Source organism: Citrus sinensis, chromosome 3 (assembly GCF_022201045.2).
Source record: "Citrus sinensis cultivar Valencia sweet orange chromosome 3, DVS_A1.0, whole genome shotgun sequence".
NCBI classification, from domain to species: Eukaryota; Viridiplantae; Streptophyta; class Magnoliopsida; order Sapindales; family Rutaceae; genus Citrus; species Citrus sinensis.
Window position 1 is genome coordinate 24,987,501 of NC_068558.1, and position 17,145 is coordinate 25,004,645.

At 31.3% G+C, this 17,145-nt stretch overlaps 2 protein-coding genes across 2 annotated transcripts; both read left to right on the top strand.

Moving 5' to 3' along the window:
• The first annotated feature begins 1,323 nt into the window (after positions 1-1,323).
• On the top strand, positions 1,324-4,449 carry LOC102607841 (abietadienol/abietadienal oxidase). Its single transcript, XM_052438454.1, has 9 exons — positions 1,324-1,562; positions 2,014-2,352; positions 2,435-2,585; positions 2,835-3,074; positions 3,177-3,263; positions 3,378-3,456; positions 3,562-3,683; positions 3,862-3,989; positions 4,295-4,449. Exons 1-9 carry the CDS (start codon positions 1,333-1,335, stop codon positions 4,404-4,406), a joined length of 1,488 nt encoding a protein of 495 aa, XP_052294414.1. The 5' UTR covers positions 1,324-1,332; the 3' UTR covers positions 4,407-4,449.
• A 7,907-nt stretch (positions 4,450-12,356) lies between these two features.
• Positions 12,357-13,947, top strand: LOC127900671 (putative pectate lyase 14). Its single transcript, XM_052435860.1, is given in 7 exon segments — positions 12,357-12,770; positions 12,872-13,160; positions 13,163-13,223; positions 13,559-13,610; positions 13,612-13,701; positions 13,782-13,858; positions 13,860-13,947. Coding segments are annotated over 7 exon segments (1,071 nt in total).
• Positions 13,948-17,145: the final 3,198 nt, after the last annotated feature.

A 17,145-nucleotide genomic window follows, 5' to 3' on the forward strand; every position in this document is an offset into this window, starting at 1 on the left:
GAGGATCCCTTAGGATCACATTTGCTAAGAATGATTAGAGAAAAGTGATGGACGTTAAATATTCTCCTAAAATATTTGAAAATGAAAAAGGTCGGTCAAATATCCCCTATAACAACTACTGATTATGCTATACACATTTGGAATTTTGATATGCGTACGTAGCTCAAGAATGATACTGTGCAAGAACATGGCAAAGAATGAAGGGCGGCCATAAATCGCAGGCCGACCTCGAGCTCTCAACTTGTCGATGTATGAAACCTGCAATTTCATTAATTTAACCACATAATAAATAGAAGACATTAGTAACAAATTCAAGTCAAACTTGAGCTAACTTTATGCATGCAGTGAAGCATCTCTTCAACTTGAAGATTACTCTCTTGTTTTTATGCTTTTGCAGTTGAACACAGGTGTGATACTTTAAATTAACCCAAATAGCAATTTTTTTTTAACATTATTGAGCAACTTTTTCTTTATTTATTATTTATTTTTCCTCTATCAATAAGTACATCTATTTGAACATTATATCAATTTGATTTCAAAAAGATAGTACTAAATGACACTTTATTTCTCATATTATTTTTAGGTTTTACCCCCGATCCCTTACATTTCCCTTAATATGTCATTGCTCTAATCATGTTAATTTTTTTTTTTTTTCTAAAAACTCATCTCAATATATGGTAGAACGACAACCTGATTTTTATTAAAATTTTGACGTAAAAAGAGTAAGGAAGTATTATAAAAACTACAAGTGGGTAATATGTGATAAAATTTAAAAATTATAGTTTGAATTTTGAGAAAATTACTTATAGACACTATATATCCTATGGATTTCTCCATTCACCTTGGCTTTCTTTACTTTTTAAAAAATCTTGTGTCACATATACATTATTAATTATGTATAATTTAGAAAAAGTCTTAAGTGTCTCAAGAACATTGCTCATTTTTTATTCACTCCTTATTATGTATTTTGGAAAGAAAAAATATTTTTTTATTACTTTTATTTTTATATACCACTAATGACATCCATATATTTGGTAAGGTAAAAGCTAAGTACAGGATCCTGGCCCATCTCTAGTATAAAAATTATCAAAGAAAATTTACTCGACGTGGCTTTGCTAGATCTTTATATAAACTTGAGGTCAACGAAACTTGTTTGCAATTTAAATAATATTAATTAATTGCTTATTTTTCTAATAGTTTCTGTTATAATATTCATATTTAGCTCACCACTATATTAATGATGATGATGAACTGTTTTTGCATGTTTAAATTCAACTATCTCTCTCTCATTCCACAAATTTCTTTTTTTTTTTTTTTATTTTCCCACAGAAAATGAGGGAAATTTTTCCAGGACAATGGCCTGTTGTCACCATTCTCACAACACTAATGTTCATTATATTCGTGGGAAAGTTTCTATGCAGCACGAGAAAAAACCCTGAAAAGATCTCATACAAATTGCCTCCAGGAAGAAGAGGCTGGCCGTTAGTTGGTGATAGCTTCAACTTCTACAATGCTGTTGCTGGCTCTCACCCTCCTAGCTTTGTTCAAGAACAAGTCAAAAGGTACAAAATCTATAACTAATTTTCCTGGAAAATTCTGATGCTTTATCTTCCAGGGAAGCTAAAACTCAGCTTGCCTTCACTTGTTAATTCAAGTCACTTGAAAGTTTATTAATTAAAGAACATCGTCTGATGCAATGTTAGAGAAAGAAGTTTTCGAGTCAAGTTTTTAGTTTCTCTAACATAGTATCAAGAGGCTAACCTATGCATGCATGGCTGTGGCATGAGGGCTTTGGACCGCAAGTCAAAATTTTTTTGGAGAAGATAAGAATCTTAATTGAAATTCAGCCCATTCTTTGAATGTATTATGTTTGGACTCTTCAGTTATAGAATTTCGATTTTAATCCTCTTCAAGTTAGTAGTTTTTCCACTTTGATTTTATCCCATTTCTTTGAACCAAAATCTCGGTTCTACCACTGATCATTGATTTCAATTTTCAATTTCTCTTCGGTAGGTTTGGAAATATTTTTTCCTGCAGCTTGTTTGGCAAATGGACAGTGGTTTCAGCAGACCCCAGTTTCAATCGATTTGTAATGCAAAATGAAGGAAAATTTTTTCAGTCAAGTTATCCGAAATCTTTCAGAGATTTGGTTGGTAAAAATGGGGTGATTACAGTTCAAGGAGAGCAGCACAGGAAACTACATGGCATTGCTGCGAATATGATGAGACTAGAGAAGCTGAAATTCCATTTCCTGAAGGACATTCAGATAGTTATGCTTCACACCTTGAAAAAGTTCCAGGAAAATCAAGTCATTCTTCTCCAGGATGTTTGCAGAAAGGCAAGTAGAATTCTGTTTCCTATTTAGTCAAGTTTGTACTTAAAAGGATAAAAAATTCTAATTCTAGGTTGCTGAATTTTGTTAATTCTCATTTCAGATTGCTATCAATTTGATGGTTAATCAATTATTAGGCGTATCAAGCGAGTCAGAAATTGATCAGATGGCTCGGTTTTTTTCTGATTTTGTTGATGGCTGTCTTTCTGTTCCTGTCGATTTTCCAGGTTTCACTTACCATACTGCCATGAAGGTAACTTAATTTCATTTTCTGAAATTTTTTATATTAATTAAACCTTGATTTATGCAACCTAATTACACTTTATGGACACCAAACTTTTAGAAACAATTTCCTTTTTTTTTTGAAACGGAAAAGTGTTGTAATTAAAATAAAAAAACATCAACCACTAAGTTATATTCAAAATGTTTTCTTGTAGGCTAAGTAATCTTTTATTTTGTCAAACATTTAAACTGATATTTGAATGTGTCATGTCTTTGACAGGCAAGGGAGAAAATAATAAGCAAGATTAAGAAGACTATTAATGAGCACAGGCAAAAAGGGTCATCAGAATCCGGAGACGGCTTACTTGGAAGATTATTAGATGAAGAAAGCTTGCCGGATGAAAGTATATCCGATTTCATTATCAATCTTCTGTTTGCCGGAAATGAAACAACTGCGAAAACAATGCTTTTTGCTATTTATTTTCTCACTCAGAATCCTAGAGCCATGAAGCAGCTTCTGGTACTGACCAATAACTGAAATCTTTTTCATAAGAGCATTACTCAAAAATTATAGTGTCTCCAACAATTCTTCCTTTTCTTGCTTTTATTTTTGGCCCAACAGGACGAACAAGAGAATCTAAAGAGGAACTCTGTTGAAGAAGAAATGCTAACCTGGCAAGATTACAAAGCAATGCCATTCACTCAATGTGTAAGCTGTAATTGGATATCAAGTCCAATAATTACCCTAGTTCTGACTGAACGAGATTCAAGAAATTTTACCGGTCGAATCAACTAATCCCTGAAGTTAACGTGATAATTGCAGGTTATCGATGAAACACTTCGGATTGGGGGCATAGCAATTTGGCTAATCAGGGAGGCAAAAGAAGATGTTACATACCACGGTTTATACTTCAATTCATTAATATACTTAATGTCATAAATCATCAAATATTTTTGAAGTTCTTGCATTTTAAAATTTTGTTCATTTTGTTGATTGGTTTTGGCAGATTACGTTATCCCCAAAGGGTGCTCTGTAATTCCATTTATGTCAGCAGTTCATTTGGATGAGAATTTGTACAAGGATGCTGTCACCTTCAATCCCTGGAGATGGATGGATCCTGAAAATGAGGTTAGAAAAATCTATTTAATATTCACCTTTTAGAGCACTAAAACATGGGATATCATCATTCATGTCCCTGATTTCTATAGATTTCTCAATTTGGACATAGTTTTCCTGCTTGTATCAAATGGGTCCCTGTTAGTATTTGGAATTTCTAGTTAGCTAATTTGATGTAATTTGTCTGTAGCAAAAGAGAAATTGGAGAAATAGTCCATATTTTTCCCCATTTGGAGGGGGAGCTCGGTTTTGTCCTGGGGCAGAGTTGGCTAGGCTTCAAATTGCTCTATTTCTTCATTACTTTATAACTACATACAGGTGCTACCTCTCTCTTTCTCTTTATAAATTGTTATGGGTAATAGTTAAATTTTCCAAGTAATATATGAAGAAATTTTACCACATATGATATGATATTTATCTGTTAGATGATAAGATAGTTGAATATCTAATTTTATAAATGTGGACTTTTATCATTTAACAAATGAATGATGAATTAATAATGGCACCTCAGCACACAAAAATTACATGAAAAATCTAATTATTTAATTATTAATATTTTTCTAATTTACATTGAGCTTATATGATTTATTAAATTAATTCTTTGAATTTTTCTTTTTAATCAGATGGACTCAAGTGAAGGGAGATCGGATGTCCTTTTTCCCATCTGCTCGCTTGGTGAATGGCTTTCAAATTCGTTTGATGAATAGACATGATGAACAAATGAAATCAAAGTGAAAGAAACGAGTTTTTTTTTTCAATTAACTTTATATATATAAAGATTTTAGACTTTGTTAAAATCTGAAAAAGATATTAAGTCATATGATTTTCTAAACTTTAATAAAGCGTGGGATCCTGAATTAGAACATAAATATGTATATGTAGTTGGCAATTTATTACACCCATTTGTTTAATGAATGATTTGTAAATTCTTCCTTTCGTATCATATATACAAATGTAATATTCTATAGTATCATTATGATCTATTTTGCTAAAAATTATCTCAACGGACAATGAAGATAACTCCCATGTAATAAAATTTTTATATGAGTCTGAAACACACCTTATAAAATTACATTTATGGCCTCTAAAATATAGTTTTAAAAAAATTTGGTTATTGATTGAATCTATGAGCTAAATTGCAAATTTCAAATGTGGTATATTTATTGTATTTTTTAGTGTATTAGTAATATCATGTGCTCATATGCTCCATGTTCCTCTTGATTTCTAAAATAGTCGAAGTCCTCAACAACTTAAACTCATCTTCATATTTGCATATTTCATTCACTTATAAAACTCCCACTATCATGCACTACCACCATAAGGGTTTGCTTGGTATGTCGAATTGAATTGAATTGAATTAAATTGGATTAGATTGGATTGGATAAGATAGAATTGAATTGGATAATATTAGATTATATATAATACCATATCTTGTGTTTGGTATGTCATGAGATTGGCTAATAACTAATAATATGTCTTATATATGAGTTTATCAAAAAAAAAAAATTTATTTTAAAATGGCATGGAATATAATCTAACTAAAATTAATAATTATTGGTAAATTTCTAAAAAATGCAAAATCTTCCCTTAATTTTTTTTTTTATATTTAACATGCTATAGTTTTTAAACTTATATTTTACTAAATAATATCATCATAAACATAACAAGAATATCACCAACAAATATAATAAGAACATCAGTCCATAAATAAATAAAAAATTACATAATAATGTCACTAGCTGTATATATGAAAATATTACATATCATTAATATAAAAGAGTGTCCTAACATAAATACTATCATTGGATGATGACATACCAAAAAACCAAAAGTCATCACCCAAATGAAATTACAACACAAAGGTGCCAGCAAGTTAAACTATTATCAAGTTTCCCAAAAGTCATATCTTGCAGCATATTGAACACATGATATCCATAGGGATGGCAATGGAGCAGATATGGATTGGATCTATATTGCTCCATATCCAGATCCGTAATAAAAATTAAGATCCGTATCTACTCCAGATCAGTCATGGATCTATATTTTTCGCTCCATATCTAGATCCGAAACAAAAAATAAAGATTTATATCTGCTCCAAATCCAAAAAGAAAAATTCAAATTCAAATTTGCTCTAAATCCTGCTCCAAATCCAAAAAGAAAAATTCAAATTCAAATTTGCTCTAAATCCATCATGAATTTTAAATCTCAATAATAAGAGATCAATATTTTTTTAGAAAGAAAATTTAAGACTAAAATGCATTGGTAAAAATTAAATTGTATATTTTGTATAAAAAATCTAATAAGTATTGTAGCTTCTACTTTTACACCAAAATATATAAATAAGAAAGATAATAAAATATCGATCAAAAGTAATTGCAGAAATAAAATCATTAAAATATTCTAATGTCTCATTTACCATCTTGATATCCACTGTACACCATCATCATTCTAATATCATTAAATAATAACATATAAGTTAAAAATGATTTATTATATTTAGTGCTTTATTATTTTTATTATGATCATATATTAACTAAATATATGATAACATAATTATTTTATAGTTGATAGCCACCATTGATTAGTGATTATACAAAATAAATAAGATTATGAGAAAATGAGAGAAAAATAAACTCAAGTCTATCGATTTTCCTAACAATTAAAGAACTTATTCAAGCATTCAAATGAAGTGGAGAAGCAAGAGTAAACTAAAGAGGAAAAAAGAGACTAAATTGTAGAGTGAAAAACTTAAAAAAATGAGGGCAAGCTATCCTAATTTTATTTCACACTTAATAAATTTTTGTCTTATTATCAATTAAGTACCTTTAAGTTTAAAATTCTTAAATACATGCTAATGAATAAATTTTATCATCATTTATAATTACATAATTGTTAAGAATTTTTTAAAATAAAATTACATTAAATAGTGAGTGGATATGAATTTGGATCTAGATATTAAGATAAATCCGAATTTGCTCCAGATCCGCCTTAGATCCACGCATCGATATCCAAATCCGATCCAAATCCATTTTAATCCGACCCAAATCCGATCCAATTGGATTTGGATCACATGGATCATGGATCAGATCCGATCCATTGCCATCCTTAGATATCCATCTATGTCAGCCACGTATATGGTTACAAAAAAATTATATATCAACACTACATTTGTCAACCATGAAATCCACCCCTCACAATTGACATAATGAATTCCATTTTGTCATGGTCATTACGTAGTGTTTTAAAAATCTCGACACTATTTGGTTCATTTAAAAATTTCTTCATTAACTTATTCGATCATGAAATGGCAACTCCATTCTCTCCAATGATCAGTGGTTTTTTGGCTTTCACTTTCTTTCTCCTTGGTCATACTTTGAACTAGTTGTGCCACATTTTCATTTGACCTCTCCGCAACATCTTTAAATACACCAACAAAATTCTCAAATGTATTGTCAACTGGATCTTTTGACCTCTTTCACTTCTTATCAATAGTTTGAGATTCATTTTGATTCATAAAATAGTTAGTTTCAATTTGATTAGGTGACAATGGAGAGTGAGGTTATGGGGCCCCAACAATTCTTCTATGCGCTTGTGGGTGTAACATCCTTCTATGTAATTCCATTGAAATGGCAGTAAGGTTACCTAGGGCGTAACTGCCTAGCCCGTTGACACAATTACAAATGTGTGTAGCCCCTCATGTCCATCCACCGCTTAGTGTGGGGCTCTGCGCTTCCATTGTATAAGGAAATAAAGTTGCACCTTGGCTATCAGCTTATGCTTTTAGCCCAATGGTAAGCACTTGATCCTAACAATTGGTATCAGAGCAAGGTCACGGGTTCAAGCCGCCACAGAAGCAATTTTGTGGGAGGGGGGTTGTTGAGGTTATAGGGCCCCAACAATTCTTTTGTGCGCTTGTGAGTGTAACATCCTTCTGTGGTAGTAAGGTTACCTAGGGCGTAACTACCCGGCCTGTTGTGTAATTCCATTGAAGTGACATTAAGGTTACCTAGGGCGTAACTGCCCCACGCGTTGAAACAATTATAAATGTGTGTAACCCCTCATGTCCATCCACCACTTAGTGTGGGGCTCTGCGCTTCCATTGTATCAGGAAATAAAGTTGCACCTTGGCTATCAACTTAAGCTTTTAGCCCAATGGTAAGCGCTTGATCCTAACAGAGAGAAACCCATAGCTAAATCAAATTCATTACCATAAAATCCTTCCTCATTAGCATTCATCGCCATATCATTGGGAGTTCTTGTTGTCCTTCCATTGGCATGATCTTTTCCCCCTATTTTAGCAAACCTCTCATATAAAGGAAATGGTTTGCCTCTCCACCCTTTTGCATCTTTATAATTCTACAATAAATAAATATATACATAAAGACATATAACAATTAAAAATAATGCAAACTAAATGATAATGTTTATTTAAAAAAAAATTATTGCAAACCTACACATAAGATTCCCACGCTTCATCACTGTTAACTTCAATGCACTTCTTCTCATCATTCCATCCAAATCCACTTGTGTTCAACATATAAAAAATGATTGAATATTTTCGTTTCCAAGCCTTCATTTTGGAATCAATATAGGGGCTAGCCTTCAATCCAAATTCAGGAAGCAACTGCTACAATTTCACCTCCATTTTTCTTGTAGGCCCTACTATATCAACACACCCACCATTTGCCACTATTGCCTCCAACACATCCATTAAAGCTTCTTTTTCTTCCCTAGTCCATACACGCCTACTCCCTTTTTTGTCTTATTCATTGACTTGAGCATTACCACCTCCATCTTCCATTCCTAAACAATGTTAATTTCACTCACTTTTCATTATAATGATAATATTATACATATAACACCCATTTTCGGTGACAGCAGAAAACGTCGGAGAAGTTGGAGGAGAAGGTTCTTTCTCGTCCTGTCTTTGTTCATGTTGACTACTAGTATAGATTGGGTATGGAACACTAGTGGTATAGTCAACATAACGTATAGAGGAACTAGGTATATCCGAAGTGGAAAACATAGGTTGACTCTTTACTGGTTGGTAAGGGAGATTTATAACAGAAGGGATTTTTGTAAATTTTCTTTCTAATAAAGGAATGCTTGAGCACAACTGTTTATTAGAAAATCTGGTTTGTTTAGGGTTTGGTTAAGGGTTTTATGCCAACTTGGATTAGTCCTATATGAACATAATTAAAATTCTTTTCTTTTAATTTCTTTAATGAATGCTCTGAAAACAACTGGATTGTTTCAAATGGCTTTGAAAGAGTTATATCTCGCTCTTCAGTCTTTATTACATAATCATTTTTGAAAAAAATCAAGCTTTTTTGTTTTGTAAATTTTTTCTTATATATATATATATATATATATATATATATATATATATATATATATATATATATATATATATATATTACAAAAAAATAGCACCCATGTTCAATAACTAACCAATAAAAGATATTACATAATCAAATAAATTTCAAGAAATAACTTTAAGGAATAATTCATATATGAAATTAATATGAAAACAAATATATATTTATATATTAAAACAACTCTAATATTCAAATACAAAAAAAAAATCTTAATTGAGAAATTCTAAGTTCTACGACTTCCACTTCACTCATTAAACATTTGTAAAGCTAAGTTGCTTCTCCCTGTAGACCACTGCTCTAAAGAACCAACTTCATTAATAGTATTAAAGTCAACATGGCTTTCGCTATTAACAAGTTGGTATATCTCATGTTCCATTGAATCTATTGACATCTCTCTCCTAATCAGATTGTGTGTAAAAGACAGCAAGCAGTTGTTATTTTGCATTGCATCGTTAATGGATAAAAAGAAGGGCTTTTTAAAATTACCCAACGAATTTTGAGAAATCCAAAACAATGCTCTACTACATTCCTTGCTGATGAATATTTCATGTTGAAGTATTCCTCATGATTAATTGGGGCACATCTATCTTTCCATTCTGATAAATAATATCTTGTTCCTTTATAGGGTACAAGAAATCTTTTAGTATTTGCATACCCAGCATCTACTAAGTAATAATAGCCTATCAAATGTTAAAAAAAATGTTAATAAACATAAGTCAGTTATATAAACATTAATAATTAATAAAGCATTATATCGAAATAATATTATGCATTATTAATTTATTAGCTTACCAATTGGTGCTTTTAATTCATTTGGTCTAGATAATGCATCTTGAAGCACTCTTGAATCTGAAGTTGAACCCTCCCAGCCAGGAAACACAAATATGAACATCATATCTCGTGAGCAAACTCCTAAGACATTAGCCGCAATGCATTTTTTCTTGTTCTATATCGTGGTTTATCAACTTCAGGTACATGTACTTTGATGTGTGTACCATCTAATGCCCCAAGCAATTCTATTAATCCATTTGACCATAAAAAAATTATGATATAACATGGCAAACTCTCTTTATTAAAAGAGAAAATAAAAATCAAGAATTTAAGCATGTCGTACCTTAAACCATTTCCATCTCTCATCCGTGCAATTTTCAGTTATAAGGTTAGGTGTTCTCAATAAGATATTTTCCAATTGTAAAACTGCATTAAAATCAAATTGAAGTATCTACTAACTATCTCTCCTGAACATAGAACTTTACTATGAATTGTTTTGTTTTTTACATGATGGGCAGGTATATGTATAAACATGCATACTTGTTCCTCAACAGAGACTGTACCATCAACCTTCAAACCCCTATTTATACGAAGTAGCTCATATAATAATTTGAATGTCCTCTTATCTATTAGTAGTTGATTCACACATTCTATGTTATTGCCTATTATACTTTCTAGATAAATGAGGCGTGTTGCATGCCTAATGAATGTGCAATTTGCAACGATATATTTTTCATTTTGTCGACTTCTGCGATACCAAACTACGGTCGCCAATGCACACAAACATAAATGCTGTAAACGTGACTCGTATATAAGAGAGAATAATATAATTTCTCTTTCATCCATATCTAGTTATTGGAAGATATATAGTGCGAGCATATCACATGGATATTAAAGTGAAGTAGATATCAACATAAAGAATTACCATAACTGGACAGATAAGGAACTAATCAAGATACATTCCCTGTGAACAAGTTATTAGCTCAGTTCTAAGAAACTTATAAAGCAACCATTTTCTTTTCAAAATATCTAAATCTTGTCAACATAAGAGACAGTTTAATTATTGTATTCTTAAAAGCATAAAGATAAATTTATATCATTAGATAGCAAACAGTAAAGTAAATTCACTATAGGCAAGAACAAATTTCCAGAATTGCTATCCTTATTTTCTTTAAAATAGAAAAAATTCGCTAAAAAAACAAAATGACAAGATATAACTTTAATTAAAACTATGAAGATAAAGTTCTATTATTAGAAAGCAAGAAGTAAAGTAAATTCACTATAGGTAAGAACAAATTTCCAAAATTACTCAAGAAACAATTTCCAGATTTGTTATCCTTATTTTCTTTAAAATAGAAGAAATTCACTAAAAAAAATGACAAGATACAACTTTAATCAAAAGTATAAAAATAAAGTTCTGTTATTAGAACAAGTAGTAAAGTAAATTCATTATAGGCAAGAACGAATTTCTAGAATTGCTTAAGAAACAATTTCCAGAATTGCTATCCTTATTTTCTTTAAAATAGAAGAAATTCACTAAAAAAAATGAAATGACAATATACAATTTTCATCAAAAGTACGAAGATAAAGTTCTATTATTAGATAGCAAGCAGTAAAGTAAATTCATTAGAGCCAAGAATAAATTTCTAGAATTACTCAAGAAACAATTTCCATAATTGGTTTTTATTTTTAAATAGAATAAATTCACTAAAGAACAAAATGACAAGATCCAGCTTTAATCAAAAGCAAATCACATAAACTAACAAAGAATCTGGACCATATGGGTAGAAATTGATAGCAAGATTTGCTAGCTTATGAACAATCCCATTACTGTATTTGGAAAAATAAAAGAAATTCCACGAAAATGTCTCTTTTTAATTCAGCTTGAATTTTAGTCAAAACCCAAAAAATTCATGGAGCTACTCTTTCCCATGAACTAATCCATAAACAAGTTCACTCAACACAAACGATTAACCTCCAAAATTGACTTATACACATGAAAATTAATAGAAACTAAGAAACACTCAACTACCATATAAAAAATTAAAATTCATTCTATTAAATAATTACAACAAACAAATAAACGAATAAAAAAATATTTAACATAAATTGATTTTTTTTAGTCAAGATTTAAGGAGACTTACTATATGAAGAGGAAATTTGGCGAGAAGAAAGACTTTGGCGGTGAGAGTGATGGAGAGAAATTTTGGGATTTTTTCTTATCCAGTGAATAGTGATATGTTATATTTTAGCTTATCCCACCCTCCCCTCATTATAAAATTCGGATACCGTATTGGATTAAATAGTGGACTCCATTAATTTTATCCTACAATTCCTTTTGTGTACCAAACACTACATTAGGATAATTTTAGGGTAAAATTATCTAATCCCATCATTTTATACTCCAACCAAAGGAGCCCTAACTATAGCAAACTGACTACCAATTTTCTTTACTGTAAAATCTCTCTCCCATTTTCACTTCTTCATAAATCTCTCTAATTTCTTTCTAAAATCCTTAAGAACAAGACCTCCAAACATGGCAATATTGTGGCATTTTGCTATAGTTGTTTCCATTGCCATTGTTTTCATCCCTACATCTACTCTTCCCATGAACGTGACTGATCAATGTTGGAGGAAAAATCCTAACTGGCACATGCATCAATGCCAGGTCGCTACATGTTCCATGAGTTTTTCTGGAAAGATAACCGATAATGTTGGTAAAGACATAGTACATTACAAAGTCACTGATCCTGGTGATGATACTATAAACCCTAAACTTGGAACCCTAAGATATGGAGCCACATTGATTCCACAAAAAGTATGGATCACTTTTTAGAATTACATGAACATCACACTCCACAAATCGCTAATTATCAGTAGTTTAAGTACCATTGACCATCGAGGTGTCAACATCCACATTACAGGCATTGCATGCCTTATGGTATACAAGGTAATTAATCAGCATGCCATCACATTCCAATATTTTATGCAATGATTTTTTTAATAATTTTTCTTACATTATTTCCATCGATGAATTAATTAATTTTTCAGGTAAGCAATGTGATCATTTATGGGCTATACATCCACCATTGCTGAGCGAAGGGCCCAAGCCCTGTGATGAGTCCAAACAGAAAGATAATGCAATTGGGAAAATTTGACGGAGATGCAATCAGGCTAGTGACAACATCAAAGGTTTGGATAGATCACAACATACGATATGAATGTCAGGATGGGCTGATCGATGTAAGACGTGGCTCGACAGATGTCACCATCTCAAACAACTGGTTTAGAAACCAAGAGAAGGTCAAGCTTTTTGGACATGATGATGAATACATAAGAGACAAAACATGAAGGTCATTGTTGTGAATAATCATTTTGGCCCTAATCGGAACCAAAGATTGCCAGGGTATGTATCTTGCTACACTCTCATCTCTCATACCGATGTGGAGCTCTTACATATTAATTTATTTTTTTTAGTCAAGCAATTTTTTTAACATGGTATGAAAACCAATGCCTCAAGGTTTATTTGTATTATGCACAAACTCTTTCGAATTTGATTATTTCTTTATTTTCTAGCTCAAACATTTTTTACCCATCTATGATCTTCTGGCTCAAGTCTAAATTCATGTTTCAAATAAGAAGACTTATGAAAATTTGTTTTAATACTACTATTGGACTCTTACTTATCAATTTAAACCTTTAGGTCAACTTTTTTTATATAACAAATTGAAAACCCTACATGGTTCGCCATGGATTTGCACATGTAGCCAACAATTTGTACCTAAAATGGACAGACACAATACGCAATCGGGGGAAGCATGAACCCTAGCATCAAGAGTCAAGCCAACTTGTTAATTGCACCAAAAGTAGGAAACAAAAAAGTAAACTTAATTCAACACTAAATCTTAAAGAGAGGGAAAAAAATCTTTGAGTTAATCATTAATTGTGCAAAACTAAACAGATTACATGGAGCCAAGGAGACTCAAAGAAATTTTTCCCAGTAGGGGATCTTTTTAAAAATGGTGCTTCCTCACAGAAACATATATTTGAATTACACCGAGGAACAAACATTTCAAGTTGCAGATGCCAAGTCTGCGAGGTCATTGACAAGTGAATCAAGTGTTTGAGGAGATCTAGATGTTAAATCAAATAAGGGTCCAATAATTGTTGATAGATATACATACTAGAAATATATAAGTTGTATTAGAGTTTTCTTTCCGGACTTTGAATTCATTGATTTCTTGTATTCAAGATAAATGATAAATTGGATATAGAATATACTTCATATTATTTTCCCTACTGTATATATTATCCTTTAATTTCTTGTCACATATAGGTGATTCTCATAATATTTATTTTAAATATGAGAACATTTATTGTAATCTAGCTCATCAAGTTAGTTTAGTTTCAGTTGACATCTGTTACAACAATACCTACAACAATATTGTGTCAAAGAACTAAATATGTTTCAGTATTCGGACAATGTGTTTTAATATTAACATTATTATTTTTCTCTCGTTACCATATTTTTTGCTTAAACTACTTCGTTGTGTATTTTATATAAATTGATGAAAAACAACAATAGTATGAGTTAAATGAAAATATATAATATATAGTAGAATCTATTGGAAATATGAGTTAATATTATTTCTTTGAATTCCAAATTAAACAAGTTGGAATAGAAATTCCAATCAGCAAACACAATGGCGGTGAACAATTGCCTGCAAGATATTTTAATCCATTGCTCGCAAGATGAACAATTGAGAATAGTGATATAGATATATATATATTTTTTATGACATGAGACTATTGCTCAAATTACAACTCATATTATATGAGAATATAACTAATATGTACAATCATATATATATATATATACTGAGACCTGTTGACATTAATGTTTATATGGCACCGCTCAGATTTTTTTTTAACCCTCTCAAATATTTGAGGGACGTCAAACTCCCAGCCTGGGAGAAAGACTGCCTTCACTCAAGCTCTGGGACTCCAAGGAAGGAAATTTAAATTAAACCCCTGCAATGCGTCTGCGGAGGCTCGAACCACTTCCCTCACATTTGTGAGGGAGTGGCTCTGGCCACTTGGGCTTATTTAACCCACAAGTTGCACTCGAGAATTTGTAGCCATGGACACAAAAGTTGTATCCCATAATGATGAAATTGACACACTAGACCAACATATAGAGGATTTGTCAAGGTGTGCAAGAGCACTTATTCTTAAGACCAAATTTTGTGCCTCAAAATAACATTTACCAATGTAAGAAGGACGAACAAAAGAAAGTAGTTGTTGTGAAAAACTTAATATACTCGCAAGCGCACGAATCCAAAAATAGAATAGTGGTAACGAGGTTGAACCCACATAGATTGTTATAAATTAAAAAGTCCAATTTAAATCTAAAATTACTATTAATCCTAACCAAGTTGAGCAAATTGACTTTCTAAGAAAATTAAACCAATTAAACTAAGAAAACAACTAAAACAAAGGAGAATTCAATAAGACAAAAATTACCAAGGTTTCAAAATCTACCACTATTCAACTAGTAATTATCTAATTATCAATTAATTCTCAATTTTAAAGTGACAACTCGAAATCAATTTATGTCATCTCATGGATATAACAATTAAGCCCAAATAAAATTAATCTTGTATAGGTTCTTTTTATGTTTAATAGTATGATATCTAAACTATTTTTTTTCAGGCTATGAATAGGCTATTGAACAATTAATCTTGTCTCACAAAAACTTGATAAAACTTAGAGTTTCTATAAACTAATGTTTCTTTGTGTAACGAAGAGGACTAGATGCCCACACTAAATTTTATAAGAGTTTTGCTATTCAGTAGTATGATGCTTTAATGACCATGTGCTTCATGGAATTCATGAGTGCTCTAAGATGCCTATCTTGCTCTCATAGGAATGGATCCAATTTCATACTCATATAGGTAAATCCCTTGCAAGTGTGTCATGCTACTTTGACAAACCATTATACACAAAATGTGGGGCTAAGGAGTTCCTTAAGAGCCTAATTACTCAAAACTTAATGACTACAGTAAGCAACCATGTCACTGTAGAAAGGACTAAAACAAATCAACAGTGCTACAAGACAACAAGTGATTTTTTATTACTTTTATGAACTTACTTTATAAGATCTCCAATCACATAGGTAAGGCTACCATCATTTTTGTCTTTGGTTCTAGATAAAGTCCCATTCCCCTTAACTTATTTGCCACTAGCCTCTTGTTTAGAGGTTTTATCATATAATTGACCAAATTTGACTCTGACATCACAAACCTAGGCTTACAATTCCAAAATCTAATAACTGCTGAAACAATGCTATATCTCAGACAAATTTATCTGTTTTTCCCATTATATTACTTATTTTTTTCCTTCACAATAATAGCATGGCAATCATAATATAATCACACAAGAACATAAGGATAAATGTTAACAGAAAGATTTGCTAAAAGACATCTTAACTATTCAAACTCCTTCTCAAAAAAAAAAAAAAAAAACTATTCAAACTCAGTTAGCGATGGGCATCAGATTGAATTTGGCCAATTCTGTCTGATCTGATCTGAACTATTTTTTTTTTTATCGAATTCGGATTTTGATCTAAATCCAATCGGATAAAAATTTTGTAATTTTATCGGTTTTTATTTGTATCAGATCTGATCGAATTGCACTTACAATTAGAAAGAATATACAACTTAAATATAAATAAGAAATAAGACAACCTTAATCCTTAAATTCCCAAATCAAAATGAAAAGAATCAAATAAGCAGCTCAGCCGCATCACCTATGAACCCATCCATTCTCTTTGAGAGAAAGTCAGCCAGCTATCTAGTTGTCGACGCCTTAGTTGTACACAAACGACGATGCAACTGACAACTGCTGAGCTCGTGAACCTCACATTGTAAAAGTCCTAAACCTAGCCACTGCATTTATTTGTTTATTACAAAAGTTTCAAATGGAGTCGGATCCATCAAAACTTGTGAGTTGCAGAGGTTATAAGAATAGATACTTTGACTTTGAAAAACTTGTAGAGGTTTGGTCTTTTGAATTTCTTGTGAATTTGTTTTTGACTACATATCATTCTCCTTATTTTTGGTGATTGTAAAATTAATTGTTTGATTTGGCTTTCTTGCTTTTAGGATGCAATTTATTGAAGTCCTTAATAAAATAATTGATGTTAAATGAACACACTTTCATTTTTTGTCTTCCCCTTTCCCTTTGCTAGCTTGCTGCAATTTCAATTTTGTGCTTCAACTTGCAAGTGTTCCAGATTCATTTGATTTATTCGAACACATGCAATT